Source organism: Dermacentor andersoni, chromosome 3, assembly GCF_023375885.2.
Source record: "Dermacentor andersoni chromosome 3, qqDerAnde1_hic_scaffold, whole genome shotgun sequence".
Classification (NCBI taxonomy): domain Eukaryota; kingdom Metazoa; phylum Arthropoda; class Arachnida; order Ixodida; family Ixodidae; genus Dermacentor; species Dermacentor andersoni.
Window position 1 is genome coordinate 206,105,391 of NC_092816.1, and position 22,684 is coordinate 206,128,074.

Consider the following 22,684-nt stretch of genomic DNA (forward strand, 5'->3'; position numbering starts at 1 on the left):
TGGCAATGTAAGGAAAGATTAGAAAGCAATCCACCGGTTAACGTCTTTTTATGTTCCATTAGCTTCTGATTGATACACCGCCCCGCACCGATTGCCCTACGTAGAAAAGGCCACAGCTAAAGGGGACTTTATGTACCACACCCATACGACAGTCAATAAAAGTGTTGTTCTTGGTGCGCGTCAGTGGACAAATATCTGTTCTTTTTTGCCTTTCACCTGCTCCTTTTTTCTCTGCACGGCAGCGCATATCTTACCTTGTTTATTGGGGGCGGTGAAAAGAACATTAACACCATATCTACTTGCAACTTACTTAAGCCTGTGCGATATTGAATGAATGTAAGGAATAGCCACTACTCTTTTCTTGCTATTACTGCCTTCTTGTAATCATGTCCGTCCCCCTCGAAATCTACATCTCTAGGCGTTCAGCCACAGTGGCCACTGCTACGCTAGGATACCCTGTTTCTAATAGGCGCCGGAGATCTGCATGAAAACTGGCGCTCACTTTGTGCATGCACGATCTGGTGAGAGAAGACTTTGGGCGAGACATGACAATTCCGTTTTTTACTATTTTGGAATGTTTGGATTGAAAGTTTAACAATGGCTTCGAAGATTTAGGGGAGTACTGCCAACACACGGTGATGTTGCTCTAATACCAAGGAAATGCCTAAAAATTGTATTACGCGTCTCTGAGGAAATTTCTTGGTAAACTTTAATCTTCCTCCATTAGGTTTAATTGCTCACTTACTGAGGTAAAAGTGGAATCAAATTTGTCCCTATTGCAGAAAATCAGGTAATCATCAACGTAACAAAATACGTTAATTACACAATCGCCCAAGGCCTTCTCTGAATAATTGTCAACCTTGCTCAGGTAAATATCACTAAGAATAGGAGCAACCTTTGAACCAATGGAAATTCCTGATTTCTGCAGAAACACGCTCTCTCTCCACCGAAGCAGCGTCCACTTTAAGTACATTGAAGGAATTTCTAGAAAACCACCCGCGGAGACACCGCATCAATGAACTTGTAACTACTAACAAAGCGTTAACTTTTCAGGATCAAGCATTAACAAAGTGAATCGCAGACATGAAACTGTACAGAAGAATAAATAACACCGAAATTACAGGCATTCCATCATCACAAGGAAAGGAATTCTCTGCGTTGAAGAAGGTTGCCGATGCAATTGAGTGCCCAATTTTTTCTGGAGACATTGACATAGTTCATCGCGTTGCCAGCAAAATGTCGGAAAGGAACATCATTGTTCGTTTTTGTTTACGTAACAAGAAGAATGAATTTCTTCGCAAGGCTCGCAAAGCTCGTCTGCGATGCTACCAGATTGGCTTTTCTGGTAAAACAGATAGTCCCATTTACATTAACGAACGCCTCACAGTTGACAAAACACGTTTATTCAGCAAGGCCCTTGCACAGAAAATGAGAACAGTTGGCAGTTTTTATGGACTGAAAATTGCCAGATTGAAGCCCGTAAATTAACTGATAGCAGTGTCTTCGGAATAAACTCGGAGGCTGACTTTCGCATATTTACGCAGGCGTAGCTTATCGTTGCATTTCCTGTCCTGCGGACTGATTGCACACTCGTACCCGAATACTTTTATCATGCCTTTGCTATCACCAGCGGAAGTCAAACCATTGCTTACATCTTCTAATAACTGTATTCTTCATATCAATGCGTGAAGTTTGCACAAGAACCATGATACCATTTCTGCATTCACTGACTCACTTAATCATTCGTTTTCATTTATCTGCGTTTCGGAAACATGGCTTGATAATGTGGATAGTGATTTGTACAGTTTTCGCCCATACCAAGCAGAATACTGCCATCGTATTTCGGATTGATACGGTAGCTCTGCTATATTTGTTTCACCTCATATTAAATATAAGCGTAGGCTCGATCTTTTTCTTAATGTAAATCACTGTGAGTCGGTATGGATTGAAACTGACTCACAGCTTCATTCTCAAAATCGTAACAGTATTATTCTTGGTTGTGTATACCGCTCCCCTTCTTCATCTATTCCCGATTCTCTGAGTTACCTCTCCATAGTTTCGAGAAAAAAATTTCTCTTGAATATAAGCAAGTCGTAATTGTCGGTGATATTAACATCAACTTACTTGACGTCGACAACAGAAGTGTAACAGCTCATGCAGACTCTCTTGCTGGTTTCGAACTGGAATCAATAATTATCTGTCCTACTAGATGTTCTACTTCTTGACCATGCTCCATTTAACATCGCGCCAACTCCAAACTGTAGTGTCATAGATACTCAGATCATAGAAAATTTCCCAATATTCGTCTCCTTTTAAGCCGAAATACCTCAGTCCAAGCCTTGCTCCTTTTCCTGCAATTGTGACCTAGATAGTTATGTCAACAGTATAACAAATACCGATTGGTCTGTAATTAACTCCTTGCACGATCCCAATCAACCTCTTTAAAAGGTTTGTTTCATCTTTCTACAGGCCCTTCGCGCTTACGCCACTATGGTCAGATGCAAAAAAAAATTTTAGTTTCCCGGTAACTTTTGGGTAACAAGAGGTTTACTGACTAGCATGAGAAAAAAAAGGAAACCTATACAAAAAGTCTAAAAAGAAACCTTTCAATGCACGCACAACGGCACGCTATAAACATTTAGATGATTTAGATTTATTTAGATTTAAGTGCACGTTAAAGAATTCAGGTTGTCGAAATTTCCGGAGCCCTTCACTACGGCATGCCTCATATTCAGAAAGTGGTTTTGGAACATAAAACCCCATAATTTAATTTAGTTAAAGAAGTCTAAACGACAGTATTACCAAAATGAATTTGCAAAACACAAAAACAACCCAAGAAAACAATGGCAACTTCTTAAGGCGTTCATGAACTTACCTAAGTCCGGTAATACTGCTGATAAAAGAAACTACAACATTAAAACTCATACTGATTATTCTAGCATAGCAAATTGTTTCAGTGATTACTTCTATAATATATACAGCAGTCATCATAAGGCTACTACTTATCCCATTTATCGTTGCAATCATTCTTTCTTTCTCTTTCCCGTAACTGCAGATGTGGTATGTTCCATGTTATTAGCTCTAAAGAATACTAGCCCTGGCTTAGATAATGTTTCTGTATTTATATATTTAAATGTGGTACTTTTCTCACTTCGCTTAAAAGGGCTAAAATTATTCCTGTACATAAGAAAGGTGATAAAACGGAGGTGTTTAACTATCGTCCTATCTTTTTTTCCATCGTCGATTAGTAAAGTTTTTGAGAAGTTATTTTGTAAGCGCCTACATAATTACTTAAAACATTTAATTTGTAGCAATCTTCTCAAATTGGTTTTCGCGCTGGCAGTTCGACTAACTTAGCTTCAATGTCCCTAACCGACTACATTCGTCACTCGATTGATACGCGTAACTTCGGTGGCTCGGTATTCTTGGACTTCAATAAAGCTTTTGATGCAATTATTCATAACATACTTTTTACTCAGCTAGAAGCCCTGGGAATTACCGGTCCAGTACTAAATCTCCTAAAAAGTTACCTACATGATAGAGAACAAACAGTTCTTTTTTTTGGAGGTGCTTATTCTGATACTAAAGTTATTAACCAAGGTGTACCACAAGGCTCCATACTACATCCCTTACTACGCTCTATTTATATTAATGATTTACCCACTTGTCTTAAGTCGGCACATTGTGTACTATACGCAGATGATACTACTATCTCGTTGCGTGACAAATTTTAACAACCTTAACCTTTAAACTCAACAATGAGCTTGAGCACCATATTGCTGCCTGGTGTTCGTCCAAACATTTAATTATCTATCCTTCAACAACTCAATTCACGATTTTTCTTCTTTCGGGAAAAAGCTGGTTATGCAGCGCGGTAGGCTTAAAACGCCATCGGGTTTTCTGTTAGGTTTAAAACAGTGTTTAGGACCTAAAGCTTCTAATCTTCCATTACACTGCGAAGACTGCCAAGACTGTAACTGCACGCCTGAGTTAGCTGAATGCGCGATGTTGTACATGCATAGAAATGAAGATACGCTTCTTATGGTCGAGGCATGGCATATCAATAATGGTGGAGGTGCGTGCGTCAGTCAGCCTTCGATTACCTTACATAAGGAAGAGATCAAATGGCTTAACAATTACCTCTCACGTAGACCAGCACGTGTACTCGATTGATACGTGGTGTTACCATTCGAGAGCATGCGCAGGTGAGTTATGTGTCTTCTTTCTTTTTTCGCCTCAGTGCTTCCTTCAGTTGACAGTCGGCGTTGGTCCTGTCCACTTCTCTTCTCTAGTGTCCGCGTCTGCACGCTTTAACCATTTTTACATTATGAATCTTGGTATTATGGGTCCTTACCGACTAGCTAAGCTTTCTGTAGTTCTGAGTAAAAAAGATTCGTGCGCCTCGGGAATTGCTTGACATTAATTGTGCAAACATCGGGATAATGCACCTCAAAAGCGTGCCGGGTTTAAATATTCGTATTTGCGTGCTAGTTGCATGAAACGTTCGGTTGAAAAGAGTGTTTAGACCACGACATCAAAACTAACATCACGCTTTTTAACGCGCAAGTCGAACTTCCCCGACAATAGCAAGGAATGCAGAAAAATAATTTTGAACGTGCTTTACGACACCATTAGCGCCTTACCGCTGACGCAAGGGTTTTTTCAACGACAGGAACAATGTTTTGGTTTATATGGCAACGAGAATGATAAGCGGATACACCTGTGTGATACAGGCCCCTCACTCCGAGAAAAGTTTATTGCTTTACGCTGTTGCCCACTTAAGCTGGTCAAGTAAAGGACTGAGAGCCTACAATCAAAAACCCCACAAATAGGCCTTGCCACAACAGACTTTACATATGCCTTTCTTTCAGTCATTCGATCATAACTCGTTATTTTTTGGATAGTTGATTTCCTCCCCCTAAGCATAGTATACAAGTTCCTCTGAGTTGCCAAAACACGGCAATTTAGAGTGCAAAGGCGCTGTTGTTATAATGACAGGGTAAGTCACAACAGAGCTTGATTGTTAAGAATCGGTGCAGTGGACATATAGCCCACAATTGTTAGAGATGTGTGCACGCCGCTTTTGAAACAAATAGTTTGTGAAAAAATCCGATGAAAAATCAGAGAAAGAAATAATAGAACTTTATCAAATCAGGCAGGGGACAAAAGTGTTAGTGTAGCTCCCTTTGTCCCTCTCTCCTCATGCGACACCTGGCGCGCTAGCGAGACAGCAGGCGTTCCTTTTCGCCCGCTCTGCGGCGTCGAGGAGCATTCGTGACGTGGCGTCGCAGCCAATGGCAATGCGAATTTAGGTGCCGTTTCGCTGCTACAGATCACAGACGCCGGCTTTTTCGCTCAATGGGTCATTTGACACTTTCGCATCAATAACATGGGTTCTCTACAAGTACCGACTTGCCCATGCCAAGGTACTGTGCAAGAGAAATTTCAATTCGTGGTACGAACATTTTTAACACGTTGCTTGAACATTACCCTTCACTTGGAAGCAATGGTAATGAAGCAATTCTTGGGCTCTTTCACGCACGGCGCTTGAATTTCGTTGACTGGTTTTAGGGGTTGTATGCAAAACCTAAATTTTACCCGATTATTTTATTTGCAACCCTATCTGTCTGGAAAACCTATGTTTATTTAGGTTTTACAATATATGTTAATGCTCACATTTTCTGTACATTATGTTCTTAGTTTCCCATTTAATGAATGGCGAAGAAAAAAACGAACGAAGAAGCGAACGGTTGGATTTGCACAGACATAGGGCTCTATTTATATGCTGGTAGAAGCAGAAAAATTAAAGTACTCACACCGCAGTCATTGGCACCGTCACCGCACATTGCGACCGCATATCTGAAAAATGGAGTGGTGGAACATTCGTTTGCCGACTCATTCTTCCCCGTAATTGCTTAGAAAGTGCTTCCGGATGTATTAAAAAAAAAGGGTTCGATTAGAGCCATATCCTGCAATGATCGAATTACGGATCATCGTCGTTCGATAGAGTCACTGTCACCGTACTTCAATAACGCTCCGTGCTCGCTAGAGCTAAAGTAGTGCGATTAGTCTTCGTAGGTTACTTCACGCAGTTTCCTAGGTCTATCTGCCTCTCGAACCACTTGCCGGCCAACTTGGATCGCTGGATAGTCCATAGTCTAAGAGAGAGAAAATTGATCTGCTGTTCTGAAGAAAGCGGGTTTGAAACCAACCCTCAGACCAACTTGGGTCACTGGGTATGAGACACAAGCCATGTGCCGCTCTTCAATGAAAAAAAATGACCCGTTGCTTGGTGGAATGTAATTCATGTCCCACACCTTGTCTGAATATACAGGGTGTACCAGTTTACGTTAGCCAAGCTGTACACCAAAAGAAAATGTAAAAAAAAAACACACAGTGGAATATACTGTATTAGAGCTATGGTGTTCCGTTGACAGCACGCTGGCAACATAACACTGGAGCTCTTATACTTGTATCTTGCACCACATTTTTTAAATCATTTATTTTTTCCTTGTACAGCTTGGCTAAGGTTTGCTGGTACACATGGAGTATTCACACACGCTGCAGGCCCTGAATTGGTGCCGCTAGATTGCTCAGCGCGTCCACTGGGAAGCACGAGAGAGGAGCCCGGCTGCATACGTGACGCGTTTCACGTTAGCACTATGGTGTGTATGTAGCCACATTGCGTGAGTGCTAATCGCATTTTCGTCGACCGTCATCGTACGATGATTTCTGGCAGAATTTCTTTTATAATCAGGCACTTTCAGAGTCAAACCGGGAAAGCACGACTGATATGTTGCTTTTCGAGAAACTTGTCATCTCGGAATTATGAAGCTGCGATGATGAAAAGTGAGCACTACATCAAGAGCGGGTCGGAGATGCCTTTCACTCGATGCACTTAAAGATCAACTTCAAGTAGAGCAACACTCTTCTGTAAAGGGGTAAGCATGATCGTTGAACAATATATTTCTGCAGCAGAGGTGCAGTGTAGTAAAACAATAATCATTTATTGAAGTTATATTCCCAAGCAATAAAGAACACATAAAAATTTGCACTCACCCAATGGATTGGAGGTCTTCCACGAGCTCGACTTTCTGCTGAGGTGTCATCCTTGCAAATACCACTCCGTTTACAAGAAGCTGCCGGAAGGACAGAAAAAACGTGCTGAATATAATCTCAATGGCCAATTAATTGGAAAAAGAATGAGAAGTCCAAATTTGACCATCCTGTGGGATGGTCGTCAAAATGGTGGCTTTTACCACGTCCACGTCATTCGATCACAACACGTTCTCTCAACAGATTTCCGTAAGTTCCACCTCCGTGTTGCCTCTAAAAAACTTAATCAATGGCCAAATCACCTTTTCGTAGACGTCCGGAAAGTGTGAACGTAACACTGAAAACGAGTGGCCGTCCACTGCGAACTGCACCGCTTCCGTCCGTTCGCACGCAGCAGTCGGGATCTGCAACGACCAATGGCACGAACACTTCTCCTCGGAAACGGTAGTAAGGGCGGCGGCGTCGCTTCCTCGGTAAGCGAAAAAATTGATACGACCATTTACGTGCATTGCTGAAACAAGCTCTATATGTAGGAAGCGGGAAATAAAACATATTTCATATGTCTGCGCTGAAGTTGCGTAAATGAGATATTGTTACCATCACTGCTTTGTTGCGATACTCGTGCGTCTCCGAGCAGAAAACAGTGCAGAATTAACACAGTATGCCCGCACAAAATGCAATTTCGAGCACTTTCCCGATCATTACAAAGAATTTCACCAGCTCGAAAAGAAATTCAGGTTGTCACGCTGTTTACGCATGCCTATGATACACAGGTCTGTAACAATCGCAGCGTAAAACTTTCCTTTTTAGCACCGAGCAGCAGCAGGTATAGTTCCTTGACTGAAGTGATCGGTGGACTCGAACAACGCTCCTCACAAGAGCAGAACGAAGGTGCTGCTGGCCACTGGCTGGCCTAGCTTTGCAAATGCTTCACGGCAACGGCTTCGCCTGGAGCTACGTTAAAAGTAGCGTCAGCAGGTCCCGCGTCGTTAAACGGTAGAGGTGATCTACAAGATGCTCTATTGAACGCTTGGTCGTTTTCCAACCAGCGAAGGCGCTGCGGCCCACTTGGTGGAGTACAGAAAAAAATAGTGTTGCCGCAATGTTTTTGTGAGAAACCGCGTCGTAATAACTTTGAATGAAAGCTGAAGAATTGAAGAACATACGCGGTTCATAGCGGGTGCCGTATTCCACTTTCGAGACGTTGTTTCCCAATTTGTGGGACGAAATACACGGGTGTTCGAGATACTTTTGACCTTGAATGAAAAAAAGAGAATTCTGTTAAGAAATAAGTGAAACAGAAGTGCATCTTCAGGCCGAGTTTGATGGTGCATATCGCCGAGCTGGTGTAATTCTGGAAATTAATTCGAAGTGAATAAGTCTTGTAAGCTCACCGGCAACAATTTGTAAATTTCAGTAGGCGCCGCAACGTAACTAAGAACATAGTTGGTGATTTTTAAAATTAGTTGAATATGTGTTTCGGTTTCTCATGCAAGCAATCTATGCCTCTCCAATTAACAAGCTCAACAACTAGAACGATGTCATCTGCAACAGGAGATAATTACAAGTTCCATAAAACTTTAAATGATCATTCTGTATATTTATTTACCTTGACGTTTACTGTCCGGTCCGGTCAGCCCATGTGTTATGCCCATTGGCGTATCGAGTAATTTTTTTCGGGTGGGGCACAAACTTGACCGGGGACGGAAGTTCGGAGGAAGGGACGGCTGGGAGGCAGTGAAGGCCGCATGCAAAGGCAGAAATATCGAGAAGGGTGGGGGGGGGGGGGGATATGACCGGCGTGCCGCCCAATGTAATGCACCAAGGTCCGTTATTGGCACACAGCTGCCCAGCAAGAACGCTAAAGTGCTTTCGGTGCGCAAAGCTTGGGCCATGAAAGGGGAATCCAGAACGCTGCACTTGGCTCCGTTGCTCTGGAGCCAAACGCAGTGCGCGCCTCTGGAGACCTTCTAACCCTCCGTGCGAGCACTAGTGTCGATTCCATGACAGCACAACAACGACGACAGCGCAAACGTGAATCGAACGATCCTCTAAACGCTATCACAATCAAGGATGACGTACCACTCTTGTGGGCGCAGCGCACCACTTCGCAAACGCGTTAGTATAGAAGGGATGTGAGTGAACTAGATATGCAGGGTAAATATAGGCCTCACCTTAAAATGTTTGGTGCTGTCAGAGAATAGCTCGTTGAAGTCTACAGCGGCGGTTGAACACTGGCGGTCGGCACTAGCGGTGAGGATAGTGACCCGGGCCAAACCATAAATCATTTCGCAATCGCGTGCCACGCTGAGCGCTGTCATCAGGTGATCTCCTGCAACACAACCCAGTATACCATTGGGCCAAGCACTTGGCAAAGCTAGAAATTTCACAAGTTTTATTTATAACGCAGAGCGCGATTCCTATTTAGCTCGCAGAGGTTTCGTTTCTTTAATGGCATATGCCAGAAAACTATCCTCCTTCCAGGGGGTGAGCTAACTTTTGGGGAAATAGCTCAGCCCCAATAGCATAGCTAGGACCCAGATTCAAATTTTCAACGCAGCACTCTCACTTTCTTTTACGTCCTTTCGCAAAGGGCTCACATGGAAAGTTATTACAGTTTTAGCGAAGGTGAGACGAAGGTGCAGTGATGTCTAATATTCCACACCTTATCACTTACAATGTTTCGCACGAAATCATCTGCACAAATTATGCAGTGGCAGGCGAACAGACGCACAAAAAGGGGCATTCGTGTCTTTCACATGATTTTTATTTTTGAGTCTGACTTTGGTTAACACCTTCACAAATGCTTGCTTTCTGGTGAAGCCTGTATAGCCTGGCATCCAATATGTCAGTTTTTGCGTCGCAAGATAAAAGGGAAATTATCACTGCCTATGCTAGCTACGGAATCTATATATTTATACAGATATATATAGATACCGCCATACTTAGTTCTTTATAAATACAACACCATGTAGGATTCTAGCAGGGTTGACTTACATTTGCAAGGTTGCATGCGATCAGACACTTCACTTAAAACGAGCACATAAACCAAACGCTGCAATAAATTACAAATGGAACCCGCAGTATGAGACTGGTGAAGGTGTGAGGCAAACATGTTTATGAATGGTTGTGAGACTGCTAAGTTAGTAATACGTTTATTCCATTAAATTCGTCTAGGAAAAAAGAACATCTAAAAGTGTTATTATGCTTCGAAAACGGAGCTATTGTCAAAGCGTTGCCTTTTGACATATTGGTACGGACTAGTATTTGCGATGACAAACAGGCGAGCAGGGTGAAGACGACGACGACGATTAGAGGCTAGCGCGGGCTGTTTCCTCTTGGCCAAGCGCGGCGTATTTTCTTGTAAATATACTTGTATATAGCTTTTTGTCGGCGTCTTCCTACGAAACATATCTGGTGGAGGTGGACGTTCCCTGTACCTCGTCACGAAGCTTTGCAGCGGACGGTACGTCGAGCCTTCCTTTATGGCTCTTGGCGACGACAACTCGACTCCGCCAGCTCCAACACCTGCTGCCACTTCGACGACCTACATCACTCTCCCCGCTTCCCGTGATCTTGGCGTATTCTCGGGCAAAGATGGGGAAGACGTCGAAGACTCGATCAGCCTCTACGAACACGTCAGCCGCAATAACCAGCGGGACCCTACAATCATGCTCGCCAACGTAGTCTTTTACCTCGGTGGCACACCTCGAGTTTGGTTTCGGACGTACGAAGATGAGCTCACCAGTTGGGATTGGCTTAAGCAAAAGCTCCAAGACTTGTTCGTCAACCCCTACGGTCACCAACTTGCCACGCAGAAGGCGCTTTCCGGCCGTGTGCAGACGTCAACAGAGCCCTACGTCACGTACTGTCAGGATGTCTTGGCTCTGTCCCGCAAAGTTGACGCACACATGACTGAGCCCGATAAAGTCTCCCACATCCTCAAAGGCGTTGCCGATGACGCCTTCAACTTGCTCGTTTTAAACAACGTGGCGATGGTAGATGCAGTTATAAAAGAGAGCCGCCACCTGGAACTCGCTAAAAGCCGACGTATTGACCAGCAGTTTGCCCGTCTGCCCAACACCCCTACGACATCTTCCTGTGCCGACGCTCCTCGGACCAACAACACTGGCGATGTTGCCAGAATCGTCCGGCGTGAGATCGAGGCCGCCTATCCGGCTGCCTTCGACTCCAGCCACTCCAATGCACCTGCAGTCACGGTTTCATGATCCAGGCAGCTGTCCGCAAACATGGGTCTTGGTACCATCTGCTCGGCCCATCGCCCTGATACCCACCCGGCTTCCTCGATTCCACCACATCCCGCATCTTCTTACCCACCACGTTTCCGCAACCCATCTTAATGGCACGCTGCAGACGACAAGCCCATTTGTTTTCACTGCCATCGAATCGCGCACATTTCTCGGCACTGTCGCAGTCGGTAAAGTTCCCCGACCCGGTCTACCTATACCGCCTACTCTCGCCCCCCCCCGGTGGCCCTTCTCGTCCCTATGCCGCACGCTCCGATAACGCGAGCGCTGATTCTCCTGCACCGAACCGCTCCTATTATCGTTCGCCTTCGCCCCAACAACGACAATCTCGCTCTCCCCAGCCCTGTCGCTCCTATTCGCCGACTCCCTTCGCACACCGCTCCCAGCCGGAAGACTAGACGATGCAGCGCCTCAAGGTGACGCTGCATTGCTCCCTACACCGTCAAATCTTCTACTGATTTTGCCCACTCATCTGAACCTTCTTGACATGCAAGTCGACGGTGTTTCTGTATCTGCTCTCATAGACACTGGGGCACATTTGTCGGTAATGAGCGCTGACCTTCGTAATCGGCTGAGGAAAATAATCATGCCCGCCACGACGCCTGTTGTCCGTGTCGCCGATGGCGGAACAGCCCCTGTCATTGGCGTGTGTGCCGCCCGCGTTTCCTTCACTGATCGCTCCACTATGGTGCTATTCACAGTCATCGCCCACTGTCCCCACGACATCATCCTCGGCTTAAACTTCGTCTCCGCACATTCTGCTCTCATAGATTATTCCGCCAGTACTCCCCGCCTTGACCTGCCTAATATGGATCCCGCTGAACCACACCCTGCTCGCCTCAGTTCCGTCGACTTCGTTCGCTTGCCACCTTCGGCACTGACTTACGTTGACTTCGTGTCACCCCAACCAGTAACCGACGGTCACTACATCGCGGCTCGTATGCAAGACGTCCTCCTTACACAAGGGATCACAGTATCTCATACAGTTTTATCTATTACTGCGAATTGCGTCTGTTTGCCAATGGTCAATTTTGGCTTGACGACACAAGTGCTGCAACGCGGGATGTCTCTGGCCAAGCTTTCCCCATCCGAGGATCACTCAGTAGCATCTATTCCAGAAGGCGACAATTCAGCCGATCCTCCTCTACCATCGTAGTCGGCAACTTGTACCATCGCCGACTTACAGGAAATGATTGCGCCCGACATGCCGTCCGAGCACGCTCGTGACCTCTATCGCGTTTTCTTTTCCTACCATGATATTTTTTACTTTAACGATCGTCCTTTGGCCCAAACTACAGCTCTTAAACATCGCAATAATACCGGCGATGCCCCTCCTATTCATCGCCGCCCGTATCGAGTACCGCCGGCTGAACGTCAACTTATTCACGCCGAAGTTCGCAAGATGCTTGCCAAGAACATTATTGAACCGTCATGTAGTCCATGGGCGTCACCTGTTGTACTGGTAAAAAAGAAGGATGGATCATGGCGCTTTTGCGTGGATTATCGGCACCTTAACAGAGTTACCAAAAACGACGTGTATCCCCTACCCCGGATTGATGACGCCCTTGACTGCCTCCACGGTGCTCGCTATTTCTCCTCTATTGACCTTCGCTCCGGCTACTGCCGATCGCCGTGGACGATCTCCACCGCGAGAAGACTGCCTTTTTAACACACGACGGTTTTTATCAATTCAAAGTGATGCTGTTCGGTCTATGTAACGCTCCTGCCACTACTGAACGCATGATGGACTCCCTTCTTCATGATTTCAAATGCTCCACGTGCCTGTGCTACTTGGACGACGTTATAGTATTCTCCCCAACGTTTGCTACGCATCTCGAGCGCCTATCAGCAGTCCTGGACGTTTTTCGTCGAGCCGGTTTTCAACTCAACGCATCCAAATGCCAATTCGGCCATCGCCAGATTACCGTCCTTGGACATCTCGTTGACATGAACGGAGTGCAACCGAACCCAGGCAAGATCCATGCTGTTAGGCACTTCCCTGTTCCAAAGTGTGTCAAGGATGTGCGCAGCTTCATCGGCCTTTGCTCGTACTTTCACCGTTTCGTGAAAAATTTCGCGGCCATAGCACGACCACTAACCGAGCTTTTGAAAAAAGACCCCCCTTTACAGTGGGGCGATAACGAGGCCTCTGCATTCTCGCTTCTAATCGACCTTCTCACACTGCCTCCCGTTCTGGCCCATTTCGATCCTTCTGCGCCTACCGAAGTCCGTACCGATGCCAGCGGTCACGGAATCGGCGCAGTACTGGCACAACGCCAGCATGGCCACGACCGTGTTATCGCTTACGCCAGCAGGCTCCTGTCGCCCGCGCAGCGCAACTATTCCATCACTAAGCGTGAGTGTCTGGCCCTAGTTTGGGCGGTTGCGAAGTTCCGCCCATACTTATTTGGCCTACCCTTTTCCGTTGTCACAGACCATCACGCGCTTTGCTGGTTATATTCCCTCAAATATCCAACAGGAAGACTTGGTCGCTGGGCCTTACGCCTCCAAGAATATTGGTACTCTGTAACCTACAAATCTGGCCGACTACACAAGGACGCTCACTGCCTGTCTCGCTACCCGGTAGACGAGCCTGACGTCACCGACAGTAGTACGGATAACGGCATCTTCTCTGTGTCTGCCTTCGCTAACATCGCCGATGAGCAGTACCGAGACCTATCGCTGCGAGTACTCATCGAGCGTCTGCGCTCTACACCTACCGACGCATCCGTTCGCCGATATGTCCTCCAGGGCGGCATTCTGTACCGAAGGAACTTCCTCCCTGACGGCCTTGATCGTCTTCTTGTCGTGCCAAAACTTCTACGACAGACTGTATTCTTTGATATGCATGACGTACCCACTGCAGGACATCTTGGGGTAACCCGCACGTACGACCGCGTCCGCCGCCGCTTCTATTGGCCTGGTCTCGCTCGCTCCGTCCGACGCTATGTTGGTGCCTTTGATCCCTGCCAGCGTCGAAAAACCCCTCCGGTGCTACCTGCCGGTCATCTCCAGCCGATCACCGTCCCTGTGGAACCGTTCTTTTGTGTTCGATTAGGCCTCTTCGGTCCCTTTCCCCCGTCATCCTCTGGGAACAAATGGGTAGCCGTCGCAACTGATTACGCCACCCGATACGCTATCACGCGGGCTCTCCCTACCAGTTGCGCCACTGACGTCGCGGACTTTCTCTTGTGTGACATTATCTTACTTCATGGCGCCCCGCGACAGCTGCTTACTGACCGTGATCGTAACTTCCTCTCGAAAGTTATCGCCGACATTGTGCGTTCCTGCTCCATTCAACACAAGCTGACTACCTCATACCATCCTCAAACCAATGTCCTGACAGAGCAGTTAAACCGTACTCTTACCGATATTCTGTCTAAGTACGTTTCCAAGGGCTACCAGAACTGGGACATTGCCCTTCCTTACGTCACATTTGCGTACAATTCTTGCCGGCACGGCACCGCCGGATTTTCTCCATTTTATCTATTGTACGGTCGCGTACTGACCTTGCCCCTAGACACGGCACTTCCTCCTGCAGCGATCTCAACAAGCGAGTATGCGCGCGACGCCATCGCACTCGCGGACCATGCACGCCAGCTTGCCCGTGCTCGACTGAGGGCCTCGCAAACCACTCAGCAGCGTCAGTACAACGCCCGCCACCGTGACGTGCAGCTTTCGCCTGGTGCGCTCGTGCTCCTGTGGCCGCCCTCTCGCCACGTCGGACATTCAGAGAAACTCCTTTCGCGATACACAGGGCCCTACCACGTGCTGCGCCAAGTGACGCCTGTGGCGTACGAAATGCTCCTGTGCGTTCAACGTCGTCCTCTATTCGCGCATCTAGTGATGTTGTGCACGTCAGTAGGCTCAAGGCCTACTACACTGCTTCCGAGTCCGGCGTTTAATCGCTCCGGGACGGCACTTTTGCCGCCGGGTGTATTGCTACGGAACAGTATTTGCAATCACAAAGAGGCGAGCAGGGTGAAGACGACGACGACGACGATTAGAGGCTAGCGCGGGCTGTTGCCTCTTGGCCATGTGCGGCGTATTGCCGTGTAAGTATACTTGTATATAGCTCTTCGTCGGTGTCTTCCTACGTAACAATATTAAGCAGAGAAAAAAATGTATTTGAGAGATTCCTATTTTATAATGACTTTCGATTAAATGGAAGAATTTTCGCCGCAGGACATGGCTTTTTGCGTTAGTGTCGGCAAGTTATCTCTTAATAGAGCTGCAATCGAGGTAGTAAAAGCGGTTATTGTCGAGAGTTGTTCTACAATAGTTAAAGAAGCTGTCAGAGAGCCACACAGCTTGTAGAGCTTGTAGAGAGAGGCAACAGAGCTCAGGTAATTCTCGCACATGGCTTCGACCAAACTCGTCGTCGCCGTCTTCCTCGAAGCAGTGCCTGCTGCGCTTTCTTATCTAGCAGAATTATCTTCCCGGAGAGGAGGAGTCGTTCTCGTGAGCTACGGGCAGGAAGCACAGGCAGATCGAAGTCAGGCTTTAGCTGCTGAATGTGCTCTATTTCGCGGCCTCGGCGGCACTTATCCGAAAGTGGCTCAAGGCGTGCTCACAGTTCAGAGGAGACGTTTGGCTGACCACACGGTAAGAAACCTGATATTCGGAAACGAGTTTGGATGAAAGTTCAGGCTGGCAGCAAGAACGCAAATCCACACTAGTGCGTCAAAGGCATATATGGTGCCAGAGATGCAGGGACATGCTGACGATGCTCCTGTCGCTGCTGACTACGAAAGTAAACGTGTCGGCGAGCTTTCGGCACTCCTCCGCGTGTGCAGCAGCTTCGCACGGACTAGTAGCCTCCGTTGTGCCTGGGCGATATGGAAGGATGGTATCCACTGTTCAGGAAGGCTCGCGTCCGTAAAGAGCAAAGAACGGGGAATAATCCCGTGTTGGTGTGTGTGGCGGTATCATAAGCACACGCCACGAAGGGTGGGACGCGGTCCCAATTCGTTTGGTCAGATGCGACGTAGATGGCTAACATGTACCCAAGAGTGCAGTTAAAGCGCCCAGTCATCTCATTAGTTTACGGGTTGTACGCAGTAGTGGTACGGTGAATTACGTGACGTTCCTTGGGGAGGGCTCCTATAACGTCAGAAAGAAAAGTACGGCCTCTGTCACTCAGCAATTGTATGGGGGCTCCATGGCGAATTATTATGTTACTCAGAAGGAACCAGGCAAAACCACGCGCAGATGCGTTGGGCAGAGGCGAAGTTTCCGCGTAGCGCGTAAGATGGTATATCGCCACAATGACCCAGCGGTTGGCGAGTGAAGTGCTCGGAAGGGGCCCGTAGAGATCAACTCCGACGCACTCAAGGCGCGTCCCGGGCAAGGCAATGCTTGCAGTAGAGCAGCTGAGGGGCGAGGAATAGCATTGCGCGTATATTTTTAGTACTCCTGCATGCGCGCATTGCGGGGCATCGCGTAGTAATGCTGCACTTATGCCTGAACGTTGATGCCGAGAGACCACGAGTCAGCATTTGTGGCCGTCCGAGAAGTAGTTGCGCCGGTACAGGAGGCCGTCACGAACAGCGAAGTGGTATGCTTGGCGACGTAATGCACGGCCAGGAGAAGGTGCGGATGGATGTGACAGAAAAGCTAGCATAGAAACAATCTTAACAACGGAATAATGGTACACGCAATTCTAAGACGGGACAATAGATAGACACAGAAGCACGGGACAAGCGCTACAAAGGATCAGCAGGGAGCACGGTGGTCAATTATCACGTGTGGTAGCCGTAGAAGTAATGACAGAAGGTCTTTCTTCTGTCCCTTCTTAGAGTTGCGCTTACCAGTATTCCGTTGTTAAGTGTGAATCCAGCAACAAACCCATCGCGCAAGGCAACCTGAAGGATGTTTCAGGGACGGCAGCCAGCAGATAGCGTGTTGGTCAGTTATGACATCGAATGGGTGGCCGTAGTACGGAATTTAGTTATGGCCCGAATGATAGCCAAGCATTCTTTTTCCGTAACGGCGTAGTTGGTTCCCGCTTTCGTGAGTGCGTGGCTGCCAAAGGCAACGGCGTATTAATCGAAGCCAATCTATCGTTAAACAAGAACAGCGCCAATGCCGACGCCGCTGGCATCCGTGTGCATTTCTGTCGGAGCGCCGGAGCCCAAAAGTCGGAGGATCGGGGGTGACGTCAGAAAGCGACCCAGCATTGTTAATGCGGCATCGCAAACTGGCAGCCAGGGTGGAAGGTAGTGGATACCCGCGAGAAGCTGCGTCAAAGGCACTATTATGGTGGCGAACTTGCGGATGAAACGACGAAAGTAGGAGCACAGTCTGATTAAACTGCGGTGTTCCTTTGCGGTCTTCGTTCGTGGTAATTAGGCGACGGTTTGGTGTTTGGTTGGATCTCGGGGCCCACAATCTGTGGAAACAAGGTGGCCAAGGATGACTAGCTGCCGGTCGGCGAGGCGCCACTTCTACAAGTTGAGCTACAGTCCAGCATCGGCGAGGCAAGTGAGAACGCGTAGTTGCAGTAGTGAACAACTCATCGTTTCACGGAAGAAAACGTTTTACATTTTCAGTTTCTCGCCTGCCCGCGAAAAAAATACATGAATTCGGAAACGGCACATGCACCGAAAAGCATCATCGGCTGTTGGAAGGAAGCACTCAATTCAGCAATACTTACTCCGAGTTTGTGCACTGCGCGTAGTGTTCACAACCGACGCATTGCTGTGCAATCACTATTTTCGGCTTTATGCTGACGAGAATGCTTAAGATCCTTGTTTAGCAGAAAGCAGCTTTCTGTTAGTGCACGTAAAACCCAAGTTATCTTAGCTTGGACCCAAGTATATTAGGAGCAAACGAAACGAAAACAGCATAGATGCCCTAATGTAAACATTTATAGTCTATTAGGAGCTGAACCATTCCTTTAAAAAATTTGTGCAGGCACCTCGTCGCTGAAATTGTAGGTCAGTGAAATAGATATTTATGGTAAACTATAGGGTGGTAAAGTTGCCGAGTATTATTACTATGTTCATATGTCTTAATCTGTGAAGTGGAAAATGTTTTGTCAAGACAATATTTCCCACCAGGAGAATAAAAGGCGGATCTCTGGTTGAGTAGTGAATATTACCTGTCACCATCAGGCACCTGATCCGAGCACCGTGAAGTGTGCCGATCACGGGTGTTGCTTCCGGCTTCAACATGTTTTGCATGATGAGAAAACCGAGGAAAGTTAAGTCATTCTCCACCTGCAACCTGAAAATAAAAAAAAAACAGACACTGACGCAGCTGCCATGATTTTGGATTGCCCTCAAGGAGCACAATAATGTTTATAATAATGTAGAAGGGCATCTTGGCATCCACTGTACAGACTGCGACAGCAAAGCTTGCCACCCTGACTTCAATCGAACACAGGATTTAAGTAAACATAGCAACCAACTAACGCGTGGAATTATTGAAGCAGCGGATATCGCCTGGTCAAAAGACGCATGCGTCAGTAGCCCCTCCTCATCGATTTCGTCCAAAGAACTGGAATTTTTAGCGGGGAGGGGGATATGATGATTACAGTTATCTCCTTTATTCAGTGCGGCGTGTAGGATTGACTGTCAACCTATGAATGTCTTTTTTTGTTTTCTTAGCGTTTGGAGCTGTTATATATTCCTCCTTCCAAGCAATAAACTTCAGTTGCAAGTAGGCGCTTGTCCGTGTTTTGTCTCCCTCCTTGTGCCTGTCAATATACGTGCTGTTCTGTTTAAAACACTATTTTGAGCTTTTCAGTGCTTCAGTGCAAAAGCAGGCAGGACAGTGTGTCCCTGTTGCCCGCTCCAATATATTCGATGCGACAACGTGTAATATTTTCGAAGTGCGTGGCTAAACACCTTGTAAATGTGCACTTGGGTGGGGTGATTGTGCATTCTGTGTATGGCATGACATTAGGATAAGCAGAAGGCGCAGCCAAGGATAGGGGATTGTAGCTAAGAAAAAACTGTCGTAGTCACGCAAAGCTCATCTTGTACTTTTGCTCTGGAGTAGTATGCTAGGAGTATGGCCGCGCAAACATCTCGAGCGTCCATTAAATAGTGTTTTTCTCTTTCACTCGCTTGGCAGTGTTGGGCTAGGGCAGAAACCGTACGCTGCGATTGTGGTAGGAGCAGGGGAAGGCATAGCAGGAAAAGTGTGGGTTCGAGCTATTTGTTGTCTTATGGAATCAGAATAACTCGGTTAGTCAAATACCAAAGGGCTTGCCATCCTGTCATTTTTGGTCCTCGACTTTCCTTCGCGCTATTATACTGTTAACTATAGCAGCCAGTGGTCCGCTCTTGGCATGTTGGTGGCTAGTTTCGCCATAAAACAGGGCACCTGAAACGCGTTCACATGCACGCATAACAGCCATGGACAATACAGAAAAGAAAAACGTTTGGAGAGGCACTAAGTTAGGACAACAAACAAAACAATTCCGTACGCAAAACTCGCATTCACTTCAACACGACCTCATACGCACAAAGATCGCACGTATTCCACTTGGTTATACTGACCTGTGCTGCACTACAATATTGTGTGCCGATCACCGTTTCACAATAATTGTTGCCCCTTTCATATATCACATCAAAGCTTTCGCCCATATCGGGTCGAAAAGCCTGCCATTCTCCGGTTAACCTCTCTCGCTTTCCTCTCTATTCATCTATACTTTTTAAGGCGGTTGTCAGTTTTCCCTTTCATGAGTGTTTCTTACCCTTGCTGATTACTGCATAATTTATTTTGTAGATTATTTACTCCTGTAATGCCCAAACTAAATTCCACATTAAGGAAAATTAGAACAACTTGTGTCGCTTTATTTCTGAACTTGAAGGGTAATTTTACAAAAACCCACAAAACGGTATTTTAGTTAAAATTATTACTAGTTCAATAAATTATAATTTAGTAAATGGTTTGCTGAATTGTGGCCGACTGAGAACTCTTCACAGTGTATCAAGAGCTAGAGTGATCTTACTGAAGGAGAGGAAGAGAGGTGGGCCTGTGCTAGTGTGCTCTAGCCTGCGACTCTACGCATGGATCAAATAAGTAGGGAAAGAAAAGACGGCACGAATGATGACGTCGAATGAGGGCTACACTTGATTTCAAACCAAGAGAAATGCAGGAAGGTATATTCTTCAGTGGAACACATTCATGTTATCAATCAGGTAATTTCGAAATCTGTGGAGTTCAATCCAGCTCTCTATATGGCTTTCATAGATTATAATGCAGTAGAAGTACCAGCAGTTACGGAGGCTTTGTGTGTCACGGGAGGCATACGCGAATGTTGTTACGAAGGTAGATTGGAATGCGAATGATGAAAAGCATAGAAAAGTCATGGGAGGGTCTGAAACAGCCGACCGCCAAAACCTCGCGCAGCTTCTTCCTCGTCTTCTACACTCCTCTGGGGCGGCGTTACATTTTCTTCCGGGACAGACAAAGCTCACCGAGTGAGTCAGAGTGTACGTTGATGGTATTCTTTCAGTCGTGAGACGCGAACAACTTGTGTCTTGCGTGAACGGCGGCTATCAGCTGTCAGTTTAGCGATGACGTAGGTCACGTAACTCAGCCATTTGAGAAAGATGAATGGACCCGAATACCTGGGAAGAAGCTTTTAGAAAAGTGCCCTGTGCCGAACCGGTGTCCACAGCCACACAAAGTCACCTGTGGCGAATCTGACAGGCAAATCTGTATCGTAATTGAGCTTCAACATGAGCGTTCGACGATAGAGTTCTGAGCCAGGTGAATCGACTTGATTCTTTGGCACTACAGAAGCATCTTCGTTATGAGACAAAGAAAGTATAGAGTCGAGAAAAGTTTGAGGATGACGAGAGTAGAGGACAGAGAAAGGCACGTATCCTATGACGTCATGATTGAAGGCATACGTGATGAAAGGTAACACGGCATCTCAGTTATTATGATCCGCTGTGACATCAATTGAAAGCTTGTAGACGATGGTACGATTGGTGCGCTCGGTTACACCATTGGTTTACGGGTGGTAAGGCGTGGAATGTCGCTATTGAATTCCACGAAGGCCTAGTAACGTCAGCGGTGAGCTGCCGGCTACGATCACTTATCACCACAAGAGGAGCTATGTGACGGAGGGTAATTGAATTCAGCAGAATTTATGAAACATCGGATGCTGTAGTTGAGACAAGAACCATTGTTTATGTATAACTTGTTCAATAATCCACGCGTATGATTATCGTGCGGCAGCTAGTGGAAAATTTGGAGAAGGTACCGAGTAAATTTATGCCTACTTTCGCAAAAGGTGATGTCGGCGGTCTAACTGGCTGCAGAGTTTCCGCAGGAGCCATAGTCAGTTGGTAGTGGCGTTTGCAGATATCATAGCTGGTGACGTACTGCTTGGCTGCCTTCTACTATGGAGGCCAACAGAAATGTTGTCGGAGGTGGTCGAGCGTTCGACCAAATCTAGGGTGCCCGGATGTAAGGTCGTCGTACATGGCCCGAAGTACCGCAAGGCGCATGTATCTTGCCATTACTAGGAGCACTGGAGCACCGTTGTTAAAATAATTCTTGTGGTAGAGCACACCGTCACGAATCACAAATGACGTAGCCCGTTCAGATCTGTGAGCGCATCACCAATCGCCTTGAGTGATGGGTCTAGCTGTTGCATCTTCTTGAAGAAAGCTTCGTGTTCAGTGACCTTGCTCTGAGAGGGAGCACGAGATAAGCAGTCGGTGTCTCTTTGGCATCGACAGCTCTGTGAACAACGGAAAAGTATTCTTGAAGTTGCAAGGCCCACCAAGCAAGCCGGCCAGTTGGTTCACCCAGTCTAACGAGCCCGTGGAGAGAACGATCGTCAGTAAGAGTCTTGAAATAGTGACCGTACAAATGTGGTCTGAACATGTGCATGGCAAAAACAACAAGACATTCCAGTTCCCTGACCGCATACTTGCTCTCTGCTTTCGTCGGAGTACGAATTGCGTACGCAACGACGTGTTGGCGTCCGTCGTGAAACCGGGCGAGCATAGCACCAACACCCACACGATTTGTAACAGCATGCAGTTGCGTGAACGTCTCCGGATACAAATGGCGCAGAAGTTGCCCACAGATGAGTAAAACTTCAGCTGCTGGAAAGCCGTCTCGCACTGAGCGGACCATATGTAGGGAGTGTCCTTGCGAAGCAGGTCACTCAGTGGACAAGCAAGCTGGAAAATGTCTTTAATAAACCTGAGAACGTAAGAACATAGCCTAAGGAAACTCTTGAGTTCTTTCACTGTCTTCGGCTGCTTAAGGTTGCGAAAAGCACAAAACTTTGGGGGCTCTGGCCACATACCGTCTTTGTCGACACGATATCCCAGCACAAGGGTTTGACGCTCACCGAAATGGCACTTCTTAGGATTGTAACTGAG

The 22,684-nt window shown here is 46.8% G+C and overlaps 1 protein-coding gene across 5 annotated transcripts in view; it reads right to left on the reverse strand.

Annotated features, from left to right (window-relative positions):
* LOC126524341 (polyamine-transporting ATPase 13A3-like) overlaps positions 1-22,684 on the reverse strand; it is a 358,071-nt gene that overhangs the window by 69,027 nt on the left and 266,360 nt on the right. For all 5 annotated transcript variants that reach the window (XM_072287406.1, XM_072287408.1, XM_055067260.2 and 2 more), the window contains 5 exons: positions 18,427-18,551; positions 9,231-9,388; positions 7,359-7,460; positions 7,060-7,139; positions 5,817-5,859 (listed from right to left, as the gene is read on the reverse strand). In XM_072287406.1, coding sequence (XP_072143507.1) covers positions 5,817-5,859; positions 7,060-7,139; positions 7,359-7,460; positions 9,231-9,388; positions 18,427-18,551 — 508 coding nt within the window. The remainder of the gene's footprint in view (positions 1-5,816; positions 5,860-7,059; positions 7,140-7,358; positions 7,461-9,230; positions 9,389-18,426; positions 18,552-22,684) is intronic.